At 34.1% G+C, this 25,436-nt stretch overlaps 2 protein-coding genes across 4 annotated transcripts in view; one reads left to right on the top strand and one right to left on the bottom strand.

The window, feature by feature from the left end:
• LOC115879159 (protein yellow) overlaps positions 1-5,485 on the bottom strand; it is a 38,596-nt gene extending 33,111 nt beyond the window's left edge. The window contains exon 1 of the mRNA XM_030895844.1: positions 5,249-5,485. The gene's annotated coding sequence lies outside the window, so the exon portion shown is untranslated. The remainder of the gene's footprint in view (positions 1-5,248) is intronic.
• LOC115879161 (ATP-sensitive inward rectifier potassium channel 1-like) overlaps positions 5,433-25,436 on the top strand; it is a 29,786-nt gene continuing 9,782 nt past the window's right edge. Inside the window, exons 1-4 of one of the 3 annotated variants that reach the window (XM_030895846.1) lie at positions 5,433-5,787; positions 21,583-21,852; positions 21,914-22,070; positions 24,731-25,086. In XM_030895846.1, the coding sequence (XP_030751706.1) occupies positions 5,720-5,787; positions 21,583-21,852; positions 21,914-22,070; positions 24,731-25,086 (851 nt within the window). In that variant the 5' untranslated portion in view covers positions 5,433-5,719. Of the gene's footprint in view, positions 5,788-8,672; positions 8,825-15,736; positions 16,227-21,582; positions 21,853-21,913; positions 22,071-24,730; positions 25,087-25,436 lie in introns of those variants that run through there. The other 2 variants (XM_030895847.1, XM_030895845.1) reach the window with 2 other exon arrangements.

Genomic DNA, 25,436 nt, shown 5'->3' with positions numbered 1-25,436 from the left:
ACGAAAATATCTCTAATTTAATATAAGTTTAAACTAAGGGTTAAACATTATATTGATGTTAAGATTTACTGGGAAGATACAGAATTAGACCCTAAGAAAATTTCGTTCCTGAAACGGATTTCATATTACTTGTGGTTTCCTAGATGCGAACATGGATATTGAAATTGTCACCACCCTGTATATTATATATTAATATAGTAGATTTCCCAAAGCCTCGTCCCCCAAACGTATGTCTTTTCCCTTCAAATATTTTTATAGATGGAGTAGACGACTTTCAACTACTTGACGGTCGAGATTAAGGTCGACCTTGCTCCTATTAGCCAATTTAAGGCGAACGAATACAATTTTATCTTTCGTTCCACGCAAATGCAATATTGCTATATCTCACCAAAAATATTAGCAATTTTCCGTATGTAGGTAACGCTAATTATAATCGTGGTCAATTGAAGTTGTGGTCAATTGTCATATTATCCACTATTAGAGGGCGGGTGTTCTTATATCCGACCTGCTTATAATATTTTTGGGATGATTTGTTATCTTTCTCATTTCACTAGTCATTTAATTTTACTACTTGCAAAAATGTGCCGTATATTCACAATGAAAATGCCCAGCGCATTTTCTCAATAGCAACAAGTACCATCTACACTTGGTTTCTCTTTTCACATCAGAGGTAAATTTGTAATAATTGTAAATAAGTTATTGCTGTATAAAATAAAATTGTTATATTGGATAATTAGTTAGTTAATAATACTATCAAAATAGAAATTCCAGACCAATAAAAGTTTTTTTTCGGGGTCACAATACAATTCACAGATTCACAGAGCAAATTCACGTTACTGGTACATTTCGAGAGTACTTTATTTAAACACTGTCACTACTCCTCCAAGACTGAATCTCTAGATGTGCCACTGTTTCACATGCTACCCAAAAGGATAGATTTCAGTTAAAAAGGCTGCAAAGTGCATTATGTTATTTCTGTTTAAATTATTAAGAAACCTCAGAGCATTTTTGGGCATTGGTTATAAATTTTTTGGCATGTATTTGTTTTTTTCCAGCAGGACTTCATCTCATCTTTTTCCCAATTATAGATTTCTTCCTTTAAGTCGTTTTTAAAAACCGTGCAAGAAGATAGTAAAAAAATATTAACTGCAGATTTGCTGGTATCATCCTAACATCTACAACATTCGAGGAATTGTAAACTATACCATTAACTACAGTATCAAAAAAAAGTAAAATTAAAAGTGAATTGCCCAACAACCACGACAATGATAAATACTAATGAAATGACAAATATTGATATAAATGACTGTATCCTGGAGAAGGTTATAATACTTGGAACAAATTCTTCACCTCAACTAATAAAATCAGACAACTAAAATTACCAGGAAAATTGATAAAATACAAAAAAAAGAAAGAAAAAAACAAATAACAAAAATTCTTCAATACCTAAGAATAAATGCGTTCCTCCAGTTATGAGATACACATCTGGAGATAAACCAGTGAAACCTGAACGCTGACTAAAAGTAGTCTAGATAAAATTGTTAAATCAGAAAGATCTATGGAGAAAGAAATCTTGGGAATGAGACTGGTCTACGAGGAAACGAACATATAGGTCAGTCAGAATTATAACAAAAGTACCATCCATACACCAGGGAATACGTTGCAAAAAAAAACACACGGAAAAAAATTATGGGTATATAATTTTCAAGAGATATGACAGCTAAATGACGACAAACAGTGAACACAAAGAAAACGAGCGACAATTAGAAGAAGTCTATGTCGAAAATTTAATAATAAGTGGCCAAGGAAGAAAGTAGATAGAAAAATACTTCCGCTGTTCTTTCCCGTATTAACCTACATATTTTTCATCTGAAACAGTTATCTGTTTTATTATATTTATACTATATGCAACCTTTTCAAATTCGCCCTGTATTTCAGAAACCAAGAGGGCAAGAACGAGGGTATTGCATCTTTAATAAAAAAGCAGTACGGTGATGGGACACCCTGTACATACAGTTCCATTGTAAACATGCATTTTTAAAAACTACGAAAATATTACGGTTTTACCGCATTTCGAGTTGATTAGCGTGGCTATTTGGAGGGTGTTAATTCATTAGTAAATCCTAGGTTTAGCGCGCTTATCCTAGGTTTTACCGCGCTTATCCTAGGTTTTACCGCATTTCGGACATTTATAGTAATATATAGAGAAATTAGATACATATTAGAGAAATACAAATGATTAATTTCATCACAATAATGATAATATTTAATCTAAATTTAATTTAAGAATTAACAGATATTTAAATATATGGGAATTTAATTAATTTTTAAATAGTCAATTATCCTTTACGACGTAATCATATTTGTACTACGTATAAGCATTCCCATTTTAGGAAATGACTATGAAACCTATTGGTTTTTCCTAAAACGCAAGATTAGTGACTTGCTTATTTTAATATAGCGAGAAGAATAGTAATATAGCTAGTCACGTTAGAAGAAAAATAAATATATTAAGAAAAAATATAATATATCTAAAATATCAAAAAAGAAGGAAAAATAATCGGCGTAACCCTCAACAAACTCGTTACCATAGTGTAAACTGCTACATTAGTGCAACTGCCTTCCAGCATCATCAGTACAGTAAGGAATCACTAATCAGCAAACGATGAAGTAGATCCCAAGAGACAGAAACCAGGAAGCATTGAATGAAACCTTGGAGACTATACGAACTAATATGAACCTTGGAGATGGAGAAAAAATGAAAATGAAAGGAGCAAACGGAAGCCTAAAGCTCCAATTTGCAGCCTAGAACCAGATTCGCCCAATATTGTGGGTTTCGTCCAGAACACCGGCCGAGGTAGGCAATAGCAACTAGCAACCCACTGCAATACCCTTAGCCGAGGAACGATATAAAATAAAAGTTAAAATAATGAGAGGAAATATTCAAAAAATATGGCCTTTGAAAGAGAAAGCCAAATGAAAGAACACTAAAAGCCACGGAGATAAAATATTTGGAAAAGAGAGGCCTGGAAAGTCCAGGAAAGAGAAAATACCAAATAAATTCATTAGACGCCAAATGGAAATAAAACGCGACATCCTAGTCATAACCTCAATTAATACCAACAATTAATATAGTATGTACAAAGAATGGAAGAACATCGAATCACAAAGAAGGGTAGAAGCAAAATAGAAAACCACGGAAGAGTTGGTGGCATTGACAAAAAAGTTTTGTACAGAGGTCTGATGGAAGTGGATGGATGGGGAAATATAGAGAGATGAAAATTAGGAATCGGGAAGATTAAAAACGTTGTAACCGGATTATGTATACCGGATGCGTCTCAAAAGTTTTGGTATGTTAGTATACGACATAAATTAGAATTGATTCAACTGTTTTCGATCACTTCCGGTTTCACCGGAAATGACTACAACTTTTAATTTTTAAATCGCACCTTTGGTATTTTTTTACTTTATTCAATAGAAAATGACACTCCGAATAGAATGAAAAAAATAAAAAAGTTATAGGGGTGAGCCACTTTCGAGACGGACCCGGTATACATCAAATATTATCAACTATTATAACAGGGTTTCTCTAAGTGTGATTCATTAAAAACAAGATAGAAGTTTATAGCTGAATGCTGAATAGCTATCAATTTTCTTGAGGTAGAAATTGAAAGAATATACCAGCTACATGAGGTAAAGCAAATCTTGTTTAGACCCAATATGAAAATTCGTCTGAGAGTAAATTTTAAATTTCCATATTTGTTTATGATTAAAAATCAAAAAACAGAGAATATCTAGCTACGCATAGCGTAGCTTGATATTCTGTGCTTTTAGGTTCTAATATTCCATTGCATATGATATAAGTAAATTAAGATCCTTTATACGAAATAAGTGGTATTCCTACCAAAATATTACATTCCATGTTCTATTAAGATATGTTTAATACCAATATTACTCCTTGATACACAGCACAGTAAACCGAATTTAAAAGTTACCCTAATGAAAGTAAAATAGTTATAAACATTATTGCTCTCTTAAGTGTCGCGGTACCATTACTGTGTACCACTTTAATCATACTTTATCTTATTTATTTTTTCAGCTAAAGCATTGATTAAGAAACTAAATACTGAGTTAAAAAATTACACATTAGCAAAAATTGCATGCGCTGTGAAATGTTACTGTAACTGATATAAACAATATTTTTTTTTGAAATGGAATGCCTAATACATTATAAGTATATTATATATTTTTATAGATATTTAATACATATTATTGTCTCAGTTCATTCGAGGTTTTAAGTTAGACATGCTTTTTTTTGAAGATATACTTAATTAGCTGTTATTTTTACATACTATTTTTTAGTCGATAATTGTGACATTTAACAGAGTACAGGTATGGGATTTCTGGTACCTAATACTTAAATTAAACCCTATTTTTTTTTTAATAAATGTTCTAGCTCGAAACTTTAAAGCTTGTTAACTGTGGGACAAAATAAAATGCTAAAATACTGTACAGGGTGGCTCGAATTCGACGCTCATCATTGGGATTTCGGAAACCGTAAGAGATACAGGATCGGTTAAATAGAGGCAAAGTTGCGCAATTTGATGCTCAATAAAATGGCGTATTGCATTTTTATTTTTTATTTTTTTTTTGCATAAAATATTCTGGTGATGGAATTTTCTGTACGAAACGTCGGCAAATATCAAAGTGACAATATATATAGTGTTTTAAGAGTGATGAAAGGATTTAATTAAATTGAAAAAAAATCAGGTCCGTATTTAAAAAAATTAAGTTGATGATGGTCGCCAGAAGCTGAAACGTCAGAGTCAATATTTAATCACACATACTTATAGAGCAGAAAAAGTGGCCAAGAAAATGTGTTTTTCATTTGAAGTTATCTTAACAAATCAAGCCAGGAAACAATAGAAAACGAAATTGAAAATTCCGTTTTTTTTTCGAATATATTCCGAATTTTTAAAAATGCAATGCGGCATTTTATTAAGCATCAAATTGCACAACTTTGCCTCCATTTAACCGATCCTGTATCTCTTACTGTTTCCGAAATCCCATTGATGAGCGTCGAATTCGAGCCACCCTGTACACCTTAAAAAGAAAAATAATTTTTCCATAATTAATTCAAAATTATTCACTTGCTTCTGCCAGAAATATATTAAAAAAGCTAACATAATAAACTTGTTAATAAAAAATAACGGGTACTAATAGAACGCATCCGGCATACCATACTAACCTTTACGATAGTGCTATCACCAAAATACACAAAGAAACCACTCAAGTCAAGGTACCAATTCGTTTTCGGTAAAAAAAGGGTTAATCGCCGAAAAACGTCCAATTTTCCAGTGGGAGCTTTTTGATTTTTGCGCGCCCGGCACAGATTAACGATCACGAATAAACAACACGAACAAGAAAACAACGCAGTAGACGGCGGTACGGCGGTACGACCGTGTCTGGACTGACCTTACCGCCAAAGGATCTTTCTCGGCCCGCATTGGTCGGCCCCAGTGAAAGTGAACTATCTGGTGTCGAAGTGGACACACACGATACGTTTTGCCGGATGATTGAATCAATAGTGAGTTGTTAAGCCTGCTGCTAGGAACCAGGACACATTACAACATTTATAAGATATTAACATCTTCTATTCGTGGACCTGCAGAGTAGAGGCATACGACAGCGTTCCTCTTGTGAAACTTTGGGAAGCTATATGGAAAAACCCAATATAAACGTGGAGCTAATAAAAGCGGTAAATTTAAGCAAAAAGTTATATACAGGGTGAGTTTCCTACGATGTTCTCTATGGGTATCTCGGAAACTACTGGAGATAGAGAGTCGGTTAAATGGGGAAAGAATTGCAGTTTTGTGGGGTCATAAATATTCGCCTTTCAGATTTTTGAAAAACTTCATGGCTTACTAGATATTTCGAAAAAAACAAATTTCGGCTATTTTAAAAATTGTCTCTAATTCCATTATAAGCTATTTTAGACAAAAAGTTTTCAGATAAAAGTTGTAGATAATCACATCCTTAATGAGACCGTGTCATCCGTTTTTTTTCTAAAGCCTGTCATTTTTGATATATGACACAAACATATATTTTTTTAAATGGAAACCATAGTTGGCCATGACTTCATAAAAAGCGCCATTTTTAAGCTTTTCACCGATAAAAACTATAATATGTTTTCTTCGAAAAATTACGAGTTATAGCCAATTCTTATCATTTTTAAAAATTTTACTTAGTTAGCCATGGAAACAAGTTTAATCGTCTTTGCTCTCATAAATGTGAAGCTGTCACATCCAATCTTTGTAAATTAAAATAAACAAAAATTGTAAATATGAATTTTTCAAATGAAGAAAAGCGTGTAGGATTATTGGTTCAACCTTTCTTGGCCATACATTTTCGAGGATACGTTGACCGGTGAATGTTACGTTTTATAGAGAACGGCTTTCAAGACATGTTAGAAAAGTTAAATTTAGTTATAGCCAATTCTTATCTTTCTTGACTAATTTCACTTAGATTGCATGGTATTCTTATTCTGTTATGATTTATAACCTATAAAAAGTCAGAATATATTACTAAACGGTTCTTTACAATTTACATTATACAAACTAAAACTTAAAAAAATAATATCACTACATACACTTTAGGTTATTTTAGAAAATGTTCAAAAAATCCGCCATTGTTATGAGTTTCATCTTTTTAAAACTGAATTACTACTTATTCTTATAGAAGGACCGATCGACTTAATTAAACTTTTCTCGTACCGCCACTTCAAGTACCTCTCTTAATTCATAAGTTCTTTTGTAAACCCTTATTGTTAACTATACCACATAAAAAATTCTACAATGGATAGGTTAGATGATCGAGGAGGCCCATGCAATTAGTCCACCTCTTCCTATCCCTACGTTTGTATAATTATGATATAAATAATTTTTAAAATTTCTTTTATTATGAAGGGTGGGGAGTGGTGTGTCATACTGAAAGTCATGTTGGAACCTCTCTATTGATGCGAGAGTATCTACATGCTTTTCTTCATTTGAAAAATTCATATTTCCAATTTAAAACGTTAAACACGATTTAATGGAACAGTAATTAAAGAACGAAACCAACTTGGAAGGAATGCTATCACGGTATTAAATGGGATACTGTGGGACAGAAGCATAAACAACAGGAATAAAACATTAATATACAGGGTGGTGACAATTTCGATGCTCAATATTGGCATCTCAGAAACTACGACAGATACGAGGTCGGTTAAATGGGACAAAATTGCGTAATTAGACACAACCCCGGTATCTTGATTAGTTTCGGATTTATGTCAAAAAAATTAAAATAATACGTTTATTTTAAACGACAAAATCTTCAAAACTGTTGTATCTATTGCAACGTAAGTTGGTAGTTTTATATTTTTAACCTCGGTTTGGTTCGGTTCGTATAAATCGATATAAAGATTTTTGGAGAAGAGCAGCAGGCAAATCAAGACTGGAACGAATATCTAATGAACGCATAAGAGAGATTAGGGAAGATACAATAGTGGGCAAGATAAACAAAAGACAACTCATACGGTACGGGCATGTCCAAAGAATGTCAGAAATAAGAATCCCAAAGCAAATCATAAACTTGAAACCTGCAAGAAGAAGGAAACCAGGTAGACCGAGAAGAATTTGGCAGGAAGGGATTGATACTTTTATGGAGGAAGGAGTTCTCGGAGACGGTGCATGGAGAGACAGACAAGCATGGAGAGATGGCATCAGAAGACGTAGAATGTTTTAAACCGATTAAATAAGTGATAAGATATTGAATCTGGACTATAGTATAACGTCGATAAACTTACAATAAGTCGATCATCTCGAATCAAGTTGTCATACGAAGGTTCCTGAACGTCTAGCATATAAACTAGCCTCGACGAAGCGGCCACACTGTATTTAGTGCACACCTAAATCTGTTAGCGACATAATTTGATCTTTTATCAATTCAATAGTGATATTATCAATAACAGTGATATTACATAAATCATAAACACCATTTCATAAGTCTTTTGACTGGAACAAAAGCAAAGGCATGGTTTTAAAAATTGTGAAAAAAATGTTAGTGTCTTTTTCAAAAGCCAATAAAAATAAAGCTATTGAGATGAACCGAAAAACAAACTAGCGAGAAAAGATGCACCTAGATGATAAAATGATTTTCAAATTCCTTGCTTTTTTAAGATATTCCACAGGGTGTTCCAGACTTTCACCAAAATAACAACATTTTGTGTTTCCTCGTATAATTGACAGATGGGAACTTTAATTTTTAATTTCGAAAGAGACACTAAAAAGTAAAATAATTTATGTACAAATTGCATAAAAGATCAGAAAAATCAGTCCACTAGAACACAACATAATATAAAGGTGCCCGTTTTTGTTACCGGTGAGTGTAGATTCAATTATAGCATATATTACTAATTAAAGGAATCATTACGAATACATAAAAATATTTTTATAATAAAAATACTAATCCAATATTTGTTAACTGCTGATACGTTCAATTAAGTTTCGCAACTTTGAAAATATTAAAAAAATCAGTTCATTCTCTCGTGATATCCATTAATATCATGTGACAAATTTAAATATAAGCAGGCGAAAAGTTCTAAATTAATTTCATGTCGTAGGTAATTATTGAACTATAAACATACAGAATTGTTTCATATGACATTAACGTTTCCTTCTTATAATTACTAATTTTTATTTCGTCTCAAGTTCAGGAAATTTATGGCAAATAAGAAATTCTGGAAAGGAAACATCTTAGATTGTATCAAAAAATACGATCAAGAAAGGTAAGACTTAAAATTAATTTAAATACTCTTATCTAAATAATTTTAGTAGACTTAACTTCTGCTAGATAAAAATTATAAATAAACAAATAGATATTTTAAAATTATCGCATGGAATTAATGACTATTAAGAAATACACTATTTATTTTTAAATTTAAATTTATATAGAGGAATTTAAATGATTTGATAATAATTTAGTGAAACAGTTAGTTACATCAAAATAATTTGTTTTTATTTTTGGATCAGATTTATTGATGCAAAGTTACATTGTCTTTTGTCTTTTGAATTAGAAACAATTTACTTATAAAAAAAATATGAAATTTATATGTGAATTACACTTCGATATAAAAAAATAGAATAGAATTATTACATTTACTTTATTGGCGAAATTGGAAAAATTCAGAGTAACAAACTGAAAATTAAATGTCATTCTTCTAAAATAAGCTGAAAATTAAATGTATAGTAGAAAATTAAACAAAAAATTAAAAAATATATAGATTTAAAAACATATGCTAATAATATACTATAGTCACAAAACAACAAAACCCATAATGATTTGAAAAGTACATACATACATACATAAACGGGATTTGGTTTAAGTATTTAATACTCATTTCCAACTACAGCCTATTGCTGCCTTTCCGTTACACTACGCCACACATCTCGATTTAGAGCGTCATCAGCTTCTAGGTTACGAGCTTCCATTGCTTCCGTAACCGTTCCGTTCCAGGATTTTCTAGGTCTACCTCTCTTTCTTCTGCCCTGGGGAGCCCATTGAAAAACTCTTTTTGAACACCTATTCTCCGGCATACGCAGAACATGTCAAAACCATTTTAAGCTGGATTTTTCGATTCGATCTAGTACTGTTTCCTCCGATGCATTCATGATACGCCTGACCTCGATGTTTGTCTTTTTTTCCATCCTAGATATACCTGCACTTCTTCTAAGGTAGTCCATTTCAACAACTTGAATTTTGCGCTTCGCGTCTGCGCTCAGAGACCATAGCTCTGAACCATAGCAAAGAACTGACTCCACCAATGTTCTTCCAAGTCATTTTTTAGTTGTTGCAGACAAGTTTCGGTCCCACCAGAGGCTATTAAGACATCCAATAACTTGTTTGCTCTTCTGAATTCGGGTTTGTATTTCTTCTTTGCCCAAACCCCCGTTGTTGATAGTAGCACCCAGATATTTAAATTTGTCTACTTGTTGAATCTGGACGTTATCATTAATAAAGAATTCAAAACAAGCGTTGGAATTGACAGCTAAGTATTCCGTCTTCTTTAGGCTAACCTGAAGTCCCCATTTGTTGTATTCTTGATAAAGCCTCTTAGCACAGCTCTTAGTCATGAACTCTAGATCGTATGAGTCATGCGCAATCACGACCTGATCGTCTGCAAAGCTCAGGGTAAATAGTGTGTTGTCCTCAATGGGTATTCCCATACCTTGATATTTCGTCTTCCATTCCCTAAGGGCTACTTCGTAAGCGTTGAAGATCAGAGGAGATAAGCTGGCATCCTTGTCGCAACCCTTTTGTGGTGTTAATTGGATTAAATAGCCTGTGTCCCATCTTAACGTACGATTCGTTTTCTTTATATAGCTCTTTTATTATCTTAAGCAAGGGTCTATCTACTTCTAAGATATTCAAGACTTCCCATATCTTGCTGCGGGGAATAGAGTCGTACGCTTTCTCCAAATCCATAAACGTTAGATGGACTTCTTGATCTACTGCTATCTTTTTTTCCATTTTTGACTTTTCATTTGAAAAGTCAATAAACTAAAAGACTAAAGAAGAAAAATACAGGAATTAACAATAGATATATACTTTTGGTATTATTGGTATATTAACAAATGAACCTAAATACATTAAAAAACGTTGTATCACTCTGAACATATCATGACATGACATAACCTGACGATGCTAAAATATCTAGAAGTACACTATACTAAACAAAAATATTTTTAAAAAAATCAACTCTAATGCCGATCAACTCTAATGTCGGGTTCAGACCAAGCAGACAAAACAACGACAAGACAGAAACAATTACATTTTACGAATAAAATTGCGAAAATCCTTTTTTTTTCTGTGAGATTTTTGTCTCATTTTTGTTTTGTTTCAAAATTCGGAGAGTTTTCAATGTCCCGTCTCGAGTCGGTAAAGATCAAAGTGTCCATGTTTTGTTCGTATATTTTACGAAAAGCTGACGGCGCAGTGTGGATGGCGTGTGCTGCCAACAGTAGACCTGTAAAATCACACATGGTTAATAAAACTCATTCGCAACAATTAAATTTTTGACAAGAGAAAGAGTGCATCTACCAGGTACCTTGTGAATGCTGTGAGGCGTATATTGGAGAGATTAAACGCTCTCTAAATATACGAACTGAGCGAACAAAAAGGTGAAACATGAAGTCAGGTATTATTGACCATGTTTGGCCAAAACAGCACTATATAAATGTTCGGAAACTCGGGTTGTCCACAGGGAGCCTCATTGGAAAAAGAGTAAATTTAAAGAAGCCGTTTTTATAGCAAGCAAATTAGCAATCCTAGTGAACGACCCCGCTTGTTATAGAGGCCTAAGCAATAACAGTTCGGTCAGAAGACTTATTGACAGTGACAGGGACAGTATTGGTGACAAAATCTCGGAAGACCAAAGCGGATTCACACCGGGGAAATCTTGCACAGATAACCTTTCTGTCCTGCAGCAGGTGATGGAAAAAAAGATAGCAGTAGATCAAGAAGTCCATCTAGCGTTTATTGATTTGAAGAAAGCGTACGACTCTATTCCCCGCAGCAAGATATGGGAAGTCTTGAATATCTTAGAAGTAGATAGACCCTAGCCTAAGATAATAAAAGAGCTATATAAAGAAAATGAATCGTACGTTAAGATAGGACACATGCTATCTAATCCAATTAACACCACAAAAGGGTTGCGACAAGGACGCAGCCTATCTCCTCTGATCTTCAACGCTTATGTCGAAGTAGCCTTTAGAGAGTGGAAGACGAAATGTCAAGGTATGGAAATACCCACTGAGGACAACACACTATTTACCCTGAGCTTTGCAGATGATCAGGTCGTGATTGCGTAGGACTCATACGATCTAGAGTTCATGACTAAGAGGCTTTATCAAGAATACAACAAATGGGGACTTCAGGTTTGTCTAAAGAAGAAGGAATACCTAGCTGTCAATTCCAACGCTTGTTTTGAAGTCTTCATTAATGATAACGTCCAGATTCAACACGTAGACAAATTTAAATACCTGGGTGCTACTATCAACAACGAGGGTTGGGGCAAAGAAGAAATACAAACCCGAATTCAGAAGAGCAAACAAGTTATTGGATGTCTTAATAGCCTCTGGTGGGACCGAAACTTGTCTGCAACAACTAAAAAGAGACTTGGAAGAACATTGGTAGATACAGTTCTTTGCTATGGTTAAGAGCTATGGACTCTGAGTGCAGACGCGAAGCGCAAAATCAAAGTTTTTGAAATGGACTACCTTAGAAGAAGTGCAGGTATATCTAGGATGGAAAAAAGACAAACATCGAGGTTAGGCGTATCATGAATGCATCGGAGGAAACAGTACTAGATCGAATCGAAAAATCCAGCTTAAAATGGTTTGGACATGTTCTGCGTATACCGGAGAACAGATGACCAAAAAAAGTTTTTCAGTGGGCTCCCCAGGGCAGAAGAAAGAGAGGTAGACCTAGAAAATCCTGGAACGGAACGGCTACGGAAGCAATGGAAGCTCGTAACCTAGAAGCTGATGACGCTCTAAATCGAGATGTGTGGCGTAGGGGCAGCAATAGGCTGTAGTTAGTTGGAAATGAGTATTAAATACTTAAACCAAATCCCGTTTATATATACCGGGTATTGCATCGTCAGACGGGACATAGGAAATCCCATGTAAATTTTAATGGGATCAATTATTGGCTTCTCTAATTATTTTAGAGAATAATTCTATTTAGGTTTATTGAAGAGTACTAAAACCTACATTCAAAAGAATAACTTTAGATATTTTTGATTAGCTCGTTAACGAATTATCGCCGATTTCTTTTTAAATATTTCTCCTTTCTTATGGCCCTGTATTTACTTATGAGCACCAGTCAAGGTAAAAGATAACTGTCAAATGAAGTTGTCGTTTTATAAATACAAATTAATATGAATTAAAGTAAAATAAAGTAATCAATTACAAGGTTAATTATAGTATTATTACAATATTCAATAACTTATTAATTTAGGTACTATTAAATTGTTAGAACTTTAAGATTTAAGAAGATGTTCAAATATTCCTCCATCGACTGCTAGACAATAACCCAGGCGATCATAAAATTCTCTTCTTACATTCGCTAGTTGGTAAACTGAAATTCTATTGCATTCGGCAGAAATAGCATTTTTTAACTCGTCTTTTTATCCTTGTATATCCTGTTTTTTAAATGGCCCCAGAGAAAGAAATCATTTGGCGAAATATCAGGAGACCTTGCTGGCCAATTTACTGTATGATTTAGGCCAATAACGTTTCCGTTAAAACTATTGTCTAAATATTCCCGAACAGCCAGGGTACTATGTGCCGGGCAGCCATCCATTTGGTACCAAACTTCCTGATTTTCCCTAGCGGTATCATGTAAAGCAGGTAAAATATGATTTTCGAGTAGTTCCAAATAATATGCTGCATTTAAATTTGCGTAAGAAATAATGACCCGATAATATTGTGTCCGAATATCCTTGCCCAAACATTTACTTTCTGTGGATATTGCGTCCTTGTTTCGACAAACCTGTGTTGGTTTTCTTTGTTCCAATATCGATAATTTTCAACAATGGGTTAAGGTAAACGTGCATTCGTCAGTGAAACATATGTTTTTTAAAAATTCCCTATCCGCGTTTGCTCTTTCCATCATATCAAAACAAAACGCCTGCCGCCGTATTTCGTCCCCATCTCGTAGCTCTTGGTGCTTTTCATATTTGAAGGAATAGTATTTATGTCGTTTCAAAATTCGAAACGCTATAGTGTGCTATTCCTATTTCATCTTCAAGTTTCCTTGTGCTGATCTTTCCATCGTTCTCTTCCACGCACAATAAAACTTCCAAGTCGGTATCATTTCTTGCATCTTCTCTTTGTTCCTGCCTCGCTTCACATCTACAGTTAGTTATTAGGGTACCTTTGGTTTTAAATCTCTGGATATTCTTTGCGATTGTAGATTTTCGAGGTATCGGTCTATTCGGATACAGAGCAGCAAACATGTCCGACACCTTTTGATAACTATTTTCTTGATAATACCATTAATCATCAATACTTTTTCTTCGCTAGTCTAATTCATGTCTAATATTTTCGATGTAGGTATGAGTTTTTAATAATAATAATAATAAAGTACTAAATAGATCTTTGAATAAGAAGACTAAGTAAGGAGCATAATGCTATCCATGTATTCATGCATGGTGGGCGGAAAAAGCGCCATAAAAGCACTCTAGGGTGGGGATCCTTGACAGTTCTGTTTGACGATTCATTTGACACACTTGAATTTGATTTGAAATTTTGTGGATTTGTCAGTCTTTACGGAGCTTATTTTATTTTATTTATTATTTATTCTAATACTGATAGTTGTATAAAGGTAGTAAATCTAGATGGAAATTGTGGCAGAACTTAAATTAACAGTAACACTATCGCGATTTTCGAAAAGACTCTAAAATAGTTGGTTGTGTAGCGTGCGGTAGATCTCAGGAAAAATTGAGTGAAATAATGGAACAACTTTTCGCTAGTAAGTGACTATATAATATACATACGTGTAGTAAACCGATCATTTATGAAATTCACTTAAATTAACTAAATTATAGATTTTTCTTCCATTTTAGCTTTTATTTATTACTTGTCAAAGATTAGATGTCAAAGAATTTAGATACGTTAATTTGACTTACCTGCTTCAGTAGCGTATCGGATGTTTGTGGTAATAAATACTTATTATAACTTTATAATAATAATTTTAAATACGTAGAATTATATATTTTTATAACAATTTTAATAACTACCAACATTTATTCACAACGTAAAATAAAACAACAAATTATTGAGTCTACGGTCGGCGATATTTGAGGCCCATCGCGGTGTACCTAAGATTTTTGATATGCTCCTTCCTTAGTCTTCTTATTCAAAGAAATAGATAAATTTCTGAAATAACAACTTCATTTGACAGTTATCTTTTACCTTGACTGGTGCTCATAAGTAAATACAGGGCCATAAGAAAGGAGAAATATTTAGAAAAATGAAATCGGCAATAACTCGTAAACGGGCTAATCAAAAATATCTAAAGTTATTCTTTTGAATGTGGGTTTTAGTGCTCTTCAATAAACCTAGATAGAATTATTCTCTAAAATAATTAGGGAAGCCAATAATTGACCCCATTAAAATTTACATGGGATTTCCTATGTCCCGCTCGACGATGCAACACCCGGTATATAGCAATCCTAGTACCGAACCAGACCCAGTTGAATTTGTTTAACTGTCTCGGGTTCTCCAGATATACAATCCAATTTCTTTGTTCAACTGTCTCACATTTTCCATCATTTTGTTCGAACATTTCTCTTAGTAAGTATATCAAATTTTTCGTGTTTTGACTGAGCTTCTGTAACTAACTAACTGTAATTAAGTAAATAACTGAACTAACTGTAATTAAGTAGATTATACTAGAATAAATAAGTTTTCTGATTGTTTTTTTAATGATCTTACTATTAATTTACCCATATAATACCTCAAATCAGTTTGGCCTACTACAAACTAGACTGACTTAGGCTAAACTAGTTTTTTTCAAATTCGCGTAGGATGAACAGGTTTATCCTAAAACAAACTAGTTTTGCCTGAATTCGTGTTTACTCTATAACATATATAAATGTGTGATTTAGGAATAATCTGCTATAGTTTATAACAAACTTCTCTTTCATTTCTTAATATTTTATTTTTGATAACAACTTTATACCTTATCTAAGCTAGTTAAAAATAACACAGTAGATATTTTAAACTTTAGCATTTTTATATTATGAAAAAATGTTTCTGGGGATACAAAATTAATCTTTTTTATATATACACACAAATAATTCCACTCTATACAGATTTTTACGATAGCCTGGAACACAATATCACCATCTATTTAACTAACTGTAATTTAAACAATATAAGGACAACATGAATAAATGTATGCATGTATACATAATTCGTACATATATGATAACATAATCTGAACCTAAGATTTACAACGCAATTATTTTTTCAAAATGTTAAACTTACTTAAAGTACATTAAATTTTAAATATTACGAAATGGAACAAAGTAACGATAACTTCATGAAAATAGGATACAAAATTGATATTTCTGAGAAATTCAAAAATAGTGATTGGTACTATCCGGCTTTAAATTTTGTAAGGTAAGAGATAGTTTTAATTAAATTGTTACGGTTTAATTATCATAAGTTAAAATCGATAAAATTGATAATATGGAAAGAAGAATGTACAGAAAATTAAAAGAGCGTGAAGAGCTGGCTTAAGTATTGGACTTGTGCAAATCATTTTATTTTATTGTAAAAAATGACGCATCCCAAGTAATTTTTAAATTAAATGAAGATAGATTTTTTTTAGATTTCTTGGCTTTCTTATGCCTCTTGGATACTGTTTTATAATTTTAGCCATCCATCTTTTATCGGTACTTATAGCTAGATAGCCTGCTCATTACCATTTAAAGTATTTAATTAAATCCACATCAGTTACATAGATCTTCTCTTTTATCCATTCATATCCTCTTTGATATTCCAAGCATGTATCAGTCCGTAGATCTTTGTGATATCTTAGATTATATTAGATTTTTGAAGTAACTATTGGGCCTGTTTCACTGCAAACCAAATCTCTAGTTACATTCTCCAGTGCTATCCTTTTGAAAAATTCTAATAACTTAGAGACTGAACCCTCCATATAGCTCTATGTCAATGGTTTATGATTGCATAATACAAAGAATCGCACATTTACCAGGCTGTTGCACTGACAAAGTTTGTTCTGTCGTATCTTCTTCAGATTGACAAAATCTGCACATGGTCATCAGTTAATCTCATTATCTCTATCATTATCTCTAGATGCGTATTAAGCTTACAATGCCTTGTTAGTAGAGTCGTAGTTCAGCTTTTAGAGTCTTTCTGTCATTGCTTGTAATATCTGCCGTAAATTCTGGTTAATATTCTATGGATTTTTTCGTCTGTCTCTGCCCTGGTGAATTTTACCACCATTATAGTTATACTTTTGGGTTGTGTAGTACCTTCATGAACCCTATGGATGATCGTTTGAAAAGATGTAAATTTTTATATCGCAGGTTCTCATTGCTGAATTCTTGAGTTATTTTTTTTTATTTTCAATAACAATGGACCATTCTCTGTCGGGAACACTGTGACGCCTATTATGTTTGCACCCATTCTCCTATCCCTATACCCTACACCAACTTATGCAGATTCTTGATAGGATGGGAGCATAGTTTCTCCGGTTCTAGCCTAGCTTTTCTAAATAAAAAGTGTCGCTTGCGGTCCAGAGTCTCGCAGTATATTCTGTGTTCCGCTGTTTCAGAATTTTTATCCCAGAGTCTACATCAAAGACTTCTTTGATACAGGTTGAGCTTATTCAGGTAACACTTGATAGTCATGTGTCCTGTCAAGAAACCTGTAATCCGCACTTTATTCTTGCTAAGCATTAGCCGTTACTTTGTGGTTTTAGAGCTAGACCCTTGGATAAAGGTCTTGCTATGCCTGTACCCCTGTCTGTTTCTCCAGTGGACATTCTTCTTTTCCCTGATCCAGAATTTAGTGCACTAGAGGCCATACATTTGGGTATTCTCAGTAAAGACATACAAGCAGTTTATGCTGAACATCACCAACTTGACCACAGTAGATGCATGATGCACTATCAACCTACGACGCGACAATCATACAAAAATTTTCTAAAACACCCATGGCCAGACAATGCGTGACTCCTGAAGTAATAATACACTTCTCTGTATTGTCTTTGTAACCATAGTTGTGTAGGGTATTAACCTGTATGACCATCTGCCATATATTTCTGTATTTCATTTTTCTTGCCACTGTTGGAGAAGTCTTGTCCTTGCTAGATTCATAACCATCCCATTGTATCTATCATATCTTTCCTGTATGACCTGTTCAATAGGAGCTATTTCAGCTATAACTCCTTTAACCCCTCCAGATACAGTTTTGTAGATAGGTGTTCGTCAGCACTGAAAGCTAATTTTTATCTGTTGTTTTACATGTCCAAACTCACAAAATTGTTTTCTTATTTTACTATATATATTTACCTGGTATATACGTAACAAATTTGGAAATATTTTATGATATAGACGAGTAACTTTCAGTGGGATCCATATGTGTTATCGTTATAAGCAATAGTCTGCAGAATTGTTATTTTATGCATTTCTATTAAAGTAACCATTTAACTGATATACAAATAACGAAATTCTTACTAGCAACTACTGTCTTGCAATGAGCTACAACAATTTTCTAGATCCGCTTAATATCTATAGCCTAGCATCCTACAGGCACAACTCTAGATAAGAACTATCGGAAACAAGAAATAGCCATCTTATCGGATTGAAATTAGGCAAAGTAGACAAAGCCCTTCTACTCTGGATGCCAGCCCAACAAGGAATAGAAGGTAATAAGAAAGCAAATAATCTAGCTAAAAAAGGAGCGAATACTCCACTAACTGGACCAGAATCGTTCTGCTTCCCAAATGGAAACCAACTAAAAGCGGAACTCAAGAACTTGGAAGACGAAAGCAAAAAAAAGCAACCCTATGGATAATCGTTTGAAAAGATTTTGTACATTTGTATATTACAGGTTCTCATTGCTGAGTGTTATTGTTTTTTTTTTCAATAACAAGGGACCAACCTCTGCCGGAATCACTGCGAACTGTGAGGCCTATTGTGTTTGCATCCATTATTACTATTGAGTTGCACCCATTCTCCATTCCTGTAGTCTGCACCAACTTATGCAGATTCTTGATAGGATGGGAGCATAGTTTATCCGGTTCTAGCTTAGCTTTCCCAAATAAAGTGTCGCTTGCGGTCCAGAGCCTCGCAGTGATACTTATGTGTTCCGCTGTTTCAGAATCTTTATCCCAGAGTCTGCATCAAAGACTTCTTTGATACAGGTTGAGCTTATTACTTGACAGCCATGTGCCCTGTCAAGAGACCTATAATCCGCACTTTATTCCTGCTAAGCATTAGCTGTTTCTTTGTGGTTTTAGAGCTAGACCCTTGGATAAAGGTCTTGCTATGCCTGTGCCCCTGTCTGTTTCTCCAGTGGACATTCTGCATTTCTCTGATCCAGAGTTTAGTGCAATACAGGCCATACATTTGGGTATTCCTAGTACTGGCTCTGGACCAAAGTAGTATGCCGATGATCCATGCTTAGCTAGTTCATCGGCTTTTTGTTGCCTTGGATGCCGCTGTGGCCCTACATCCAGAATAATTTAATTAGGTATGTTCCTTCGTGCCAGAGCTCCCTGTTCAACCAGACATTCCCAGATGAGTCTCGACAATATCCCATAAGTGCCGCAAGTACCGCCTGACTGAGCATATATTGATGGTCTTACCTGAATAAGCTCTTCTGTTGTTTTCTCTCGCACATTGTACAATGGCGAAGATTTCTGTCTGGATTACGGTTGAGTATTTACACAAGGAAAAAGATAAGCTTGCCTTGAGTTATTGTTAGGCAGCTAATGTAGATAACATCGTTCATATTATATTTTCGAATATTTTAGCATTTCTACAACACCCTCATTTCCTACTGCGTTAACAGTTTTTAGATATTTATAAGCGGTATCTTTACATCTTCCAACTTTTGAAACATGTTCTTATTGAAGTATAAGATGTTCTTCCTTCAATGTTTGAGCGGTTTATATAGCTGACTATCTAATTTGGTTACCATGCATAGTATTTCTTATCTATGTGTTATTCTACTTTAACTATTCTCCAATATTTTTTTTGTATATCTTGTACAGGGTGTCCTATTTTGGTTGAAATCATACGGTATCTCCGTTAGTAGTAAAGATACGAGGATGCGGTTTGCACAAACCTCTGCCACTTTTTTGTCAAACGGAGGATGCTGTCAACAAAATTTTCATAGCCCTCTTCGTTTCTGAGCTACAGAGTCTTGTCGAAAATTTTGCAATTTGGGACAGGCCCCGTATCTCCGTTATTATGGATGATATCAAGAAGGTGAAAACTGATTCTTGTAGAACTTTTTACGTAGAATACAGCGGCGTAGTCTATTTTTCTACGAAAAAAAATATTTTTGAAAATATGAACTAAACTTATGTTTTTTCAAATAGAACACCCTGTATGTTTATAAATCATATGATCCGCCTTACTATGAGCTTCTCAAAAATATATATCACTCTATACTTATTTTCACTATTTACGGCAATATTTAAAATATATCATTTTTTTATTAGTAGGCCGTGATAAATAACAAAAAATCAAAATGGTATTTACTAAATTAGTCATACACTTATTAAAATTTTGTTTGGAATTGATATATTTTACTTTTGAACTGTTACCACTCAATCTCTAAGTATATTTTTCTTTTTTTTTAACGGAATTCATTATAACGGGATGAGTTTGCAAATATATAGAAGCTTGCATTATTAAAGAATTTTTTAGGTGTTCGACATTCTGTTAGTTGCCAGGATATATTTCATATTTGAAAAATTCCCAAAATCAGAAATCGAGAAAGGACAAATCCAGGACTCAGGGAGGCCATCATATGGGTCTATTGGTTCCAATTATTCATTGATTTGAGAAATAATAATTTAACAAAATTCTAATATTTTCGTTGTAAGTTAGATTGTGAGTGGGAGTTCCATCTTGCTGAAAGTATATTTCACGTAAATTAGCTAAAGGAATATTTAAAAGTTCCGATACGATAGCTTCCAAGATTTACAAACAGTAGTAGAGAGTTAAGTTTCCCTAATATATAAAGAATGTATTAGTGGCTGTCAAAATAAAACAAGAGACAGATAGCAATATACTTTTAATAATTCTTTAGTTTCTTTTATTATCAATCATGGCCTACTAATAAATATGATCTTTTAATATATTTTTTTAAATATTGCAGTAAATATTGAAAATAAATATAGAGTGATATATATTTTTGAGAAGCTTATGACAAGCCAGATCATATAATTTATAAATATACAGTGTGTTCCAATTCATATCTTTAAAAATATTCTTTTCGTAGAATAACAGACTACGCCACTGTATTCTACGTAAAAAGTTCTACAATAAACAGTTTTTACCTTCTCTATACCTTTAACAATAACAGAGATACAGGGGGCGTCCCAAATTGCCAAATTTTCAAAAAGACCCTGTAGCTCAGAAACGAAGAGGGCTATGAAAATGTTGTTTACGGCATCTTTTGTTTGAGAAAAAGTGGCCCAGGTTTGTGCAAACCGCACCCTTCTATCTTCACGAATAACAGAGATACCGTATGATTTCAACCAAAATGGGACACGTTTCTTGTTCTCCAATGACCGTTTCAACTAGTCTTAAAATTCGGTATAAATGAAGGCAAATACTCAAGTTTTCTCAGAGACCATTAATGGTCATTCAAATAATAACCATATCGTACAGCGAGTCTTATATCCATATTTTTAAAATCATTATTTCTCGTATTATGATTATATTTCTAATATTCACATTAAAGTTCTTCAGTTAAAGCTATATTTTTCCAGAGATCAAGATGACCCAGATGACCACGAACGAATAATCCACAAGAATGGCCTGTGTAACGTGTCTCAGCATACTCCCCGCTCCCAGAAAATTTTCATCTTCCGCTACTCCAAGTTAGTGGACTCCTCATGGCTCTTCACGCTCTCTGTCTTCCTAGCCGTCTTGTTTGCCAGCTGGTTCACCTTCGCCTTGCTCTATTTCGTCATCTGTTACACCCACGGCGACCTGGAACCCGATCACCTACCCGAGAACCAGGAGGCGAACGGCTACAAGTAAGGTTATCTTTAGCGAACACATTTAACCCCATATTCAAGTTTTCTAAAATGGTTCCAGACCGTGCATCTACGACATCAGGGGATTTTCTTCTTGCTTCTTGTTCAGTATGGAGGCGCAACACACTCTGGGTTACGGTATTAAAGCTCCCACGGATGCTTGCGCCGAAGCTATTTTTGTTAATTCCATCCATTGTATTATTGGATTTGTAATGCAGGTATTGTAAGAATGATATAAAGAATTATAAATAAAAAGTATATTCTTGTAGCATTCACAGAATTCAAATACAAATAGTTTCGAAGAATATTATTCTTTCTTCATCTTACTTATTAAAATAGAGACGATTAATTTTCGAATGACTAGGCCAGTATACAGTGTGTATCAGCCAAATTGAATAAATTCAGACTGTTAATACAGAGTGTGTCACATAAAAGTGAAAAATATCAACTTATTTCAAATACACCAACACCCGTTATATGTTTACATTTTTGGATTCTTTAGAAAATTCTAGACATATTTCATTACATCATTACAATGTTCTTACTTCTCTTCAACTTTGTTTCGGAAACATTAAGTGGCTATAGCGAATTGGTGTCTCAATGCAGGAAAATAGTTGCCAGTGTCACAATCATTTGAATGTCGTTTACTGGATACCAGAAAAATGCTTCATTTAACAAAAATGCAAGAAATCAATATACAGATGATTGATGGTTGGGGAACATAACAGCAAAATTTCATAAAAAAACAAATTTTAAGTATTTTTTTTTTAGTTGTCGTGAATTTCTTTCAGAAAAACAAACACTTTTTTATTATACCACAATCAGTAACACTAGCTTTATTTTTTAATAGTTTTCCATGATCTCCTTAGCACATTGAAGACTTTCCAGTCATATCCAATCATATCCAATGTCTATCAAGGAACAGTGACAAGCTTGTCAACTAGAAGTGTTAGTTTTTCTGAAGACCCCAATATAATACAACCTAATTGTCGAATTATTTCCTTAACAAATGGCAAGGAGGGAAAGATCTTCCATAAGACCTTCATTTTACTACAGTTGCGTAGAGCCGGATTCTTACCGGCTAAAAATAATCTTCTCCACTGCCATTTTACACTGGAATTCGCTCTCGCATTGCTTCAATGCAAAGGGTATCTAGATTTACTTCGTAATGCTTATTATCTCTCTTCCCTTTCTTTACAGCTTATCACACTTAAGACTACCCGATATATCGGCTTTCCTTGTTCTTCCCCTTCAACTAAGTATCAAAGTAAGTATGTATGTACGAGAGAGAATATTATAAATGACCGGTTGACAGACAGAGAGCCAAATCAAAAGCAGCATACAGTGTTGCCGGTTTTTACGTTTAGAGGAAAATTTGTGTAGAAAAAAAATAAACTATTTTAAAAACTTTCATGAAGAAACTGAAAAATGAATTTTTTTTTTACTGAAATGAAGATAATATATCTAAGCTAAATATAATCTATTACATCTGTAGTAAAATGAGTAACTAATTGTAAAAAATATGGTTCCAACCCTAGATGCAAAATTTTCCATAAACTCCTTGTGCGGTTTGAACTTTTGATGCAAATTCCGGCAATACAGCAGAGAAGAAATGTATTAACCCCACATTGTATCTCTTTTTAATACATTTGATTTCCCATTAAGCTGCCTACATCACTGTCTTACACGTTAAACCCCAGACAACACTTCTAAAATGACCAAATCGGTATATATTTACCTGGTATATACGTGACAAATTTTGAAATATCTTATGATATAGACGAGCAACTTTCAGTTGAATCCATAAATATGTGTTATTGTGATAAGCAATATTCTGCAGAATTGTTATTTTATGCATCTTTGTTAAAGTACCCATTTATCTGATATACATACAAATAACGAAATTCGTACTATTAACTACTGTCTTATAATGAGCTACAACAATTTCCTAGATCCGCTTAACATCTATAGCCTAGCATCCTACAGGCAGAAATCTAGATAAGAACTATCGGAAACAAGAAATAGCCATCTTATCTGATTGAAATTAGGCAAAGTAGACAAAGCTCTCCTACTCTGGGTGCTAGCCCACGAAGGAATAGAAGGTAATAAGAAAGCAAATGATCTAGCTAGAAAAGGAGCGAATACTCATCCCACTAACTGGATCAGAACCGTTCTGCTTCCCAAATGGAAACCAACTGAAAGCGGAACTTAAGAACTTGGAAGACTCCATCCGTAACCTGGAATGGAAATCCTACAACGGTGTAAGATACTCGAAGAAGCTTCTGAGGACTTACGACCAAGAAAAATCAGAGATTTTCCTTGATTTAAGTAAAGAACAATCTTAAGATTATCACGAGATTTTTAACAGGACACTGTCTCCTCAATGAACACCTCCGTAGATTGAAGCTAAGAAATAACAGCGAATGCAGATTCTGTGGGGAAAAGGTGGAAACACCAAAACACCTCAACACTGAGTGCGCCGAGACAACCATTTGTGCCATAAACTTTGGTACGACTGATGTTGGAGATAACTACCCTCTATAAAACCGTCCCAGATACTGGCTTTTGTCAAAGCCCTGAGACTGTATGATGAGTTATAACTCAACAAAGGGGGACACACAATAGATCTGTAGGTCACGTTGATTAACCCCCTTCCCACTCATTCTACATTCTACATCCGCTTAATATTTCCGAAATATTTCAATATAGATATGAAAGATTCTATTGAAAATATGTCTAGAATTTTCTGATTTATCCAAAAATGAATGTACAGTGGTCCAACAATCATTTATTTATTATAAAATACTACCCAACTTATTCTACTTGGTTGATAAACACTATATATAAGTCCTGATGATTTTAATCCAACGTGTTTTAGGGGTTTATGGCAGCCGTTATTTTCTCAAAAATGACCAAGCCCAGACTAAGATCACAAACGATACTATTCTCCAAGAACGCGGTTATCTGTCCGAAGGACGGTAAACTGTGCTTTGCGTTCAGGTTAGGGGATATACGGACACGGTACATCATAGCTGCTCAAGTACGAGCTTTTATGGTGAAGACGAAGAGGACGGAGGAAGACGAGAAACTTCTCCACGCCCAGATGGAGATGAAGATGCAGACAGATGGCTGTGCGGATAGCGTCTTCTTCAACTGGCCCATCGTGATGTATCACGTTATAGATGAGAACTCCCCACTATATTTCATATCACCTAGCGATTTGTGCCATCAAAGGTATATTATTCTATTTTCTGCTTATACAGGGTCCGGCAATAGTGCGTCGGGCATCTGTAGCTCCTAGAATAAAAAACTTAAGGAGTTTGTTAAGTACAAATCTAAAGTATGTTCTAGGATGTATTCCAGGAAAATATTTTTTCGTCATACTATATTGTTATATTATTATAACATAAGCAAAATCAGAATGGAAAAGATGCATATAACGTCCGCCGGACGTTATCATAACGGCCGGCGGCCGTTAAGTTTCTAAGGTAATCGTAACGTCTGTCACCTGCAACAATGACTATTTATTGTCAGTTGGACTTTTCAAAAATTGGGAAAATAGACCATAGCGAGATGTCGCGAGA

Source organism: Sitophilus oryzae, unplaced genomic scaffold, assembly GCF_002938485.1.
Source record: "Sitophilus oryzae breed Bouriz unplaced genomic scaffold, Soryzae_2.0 scaffold_1576_pilon_pilon, whole genome shotgun sequence".
In the NCBI taxonomy this organism is placed as follows: domain Eukaryota; kingdom Metazoa; phylum Arthropoda; class Insecta; order Coleoptera; family Curculionidae; genus Sitophilus; species Sitophilus oryzae.
Note: the sequence above shows the minus strand (reverse complement) of the source record. Positions and strands in the feature narration are given on the sequence as shown.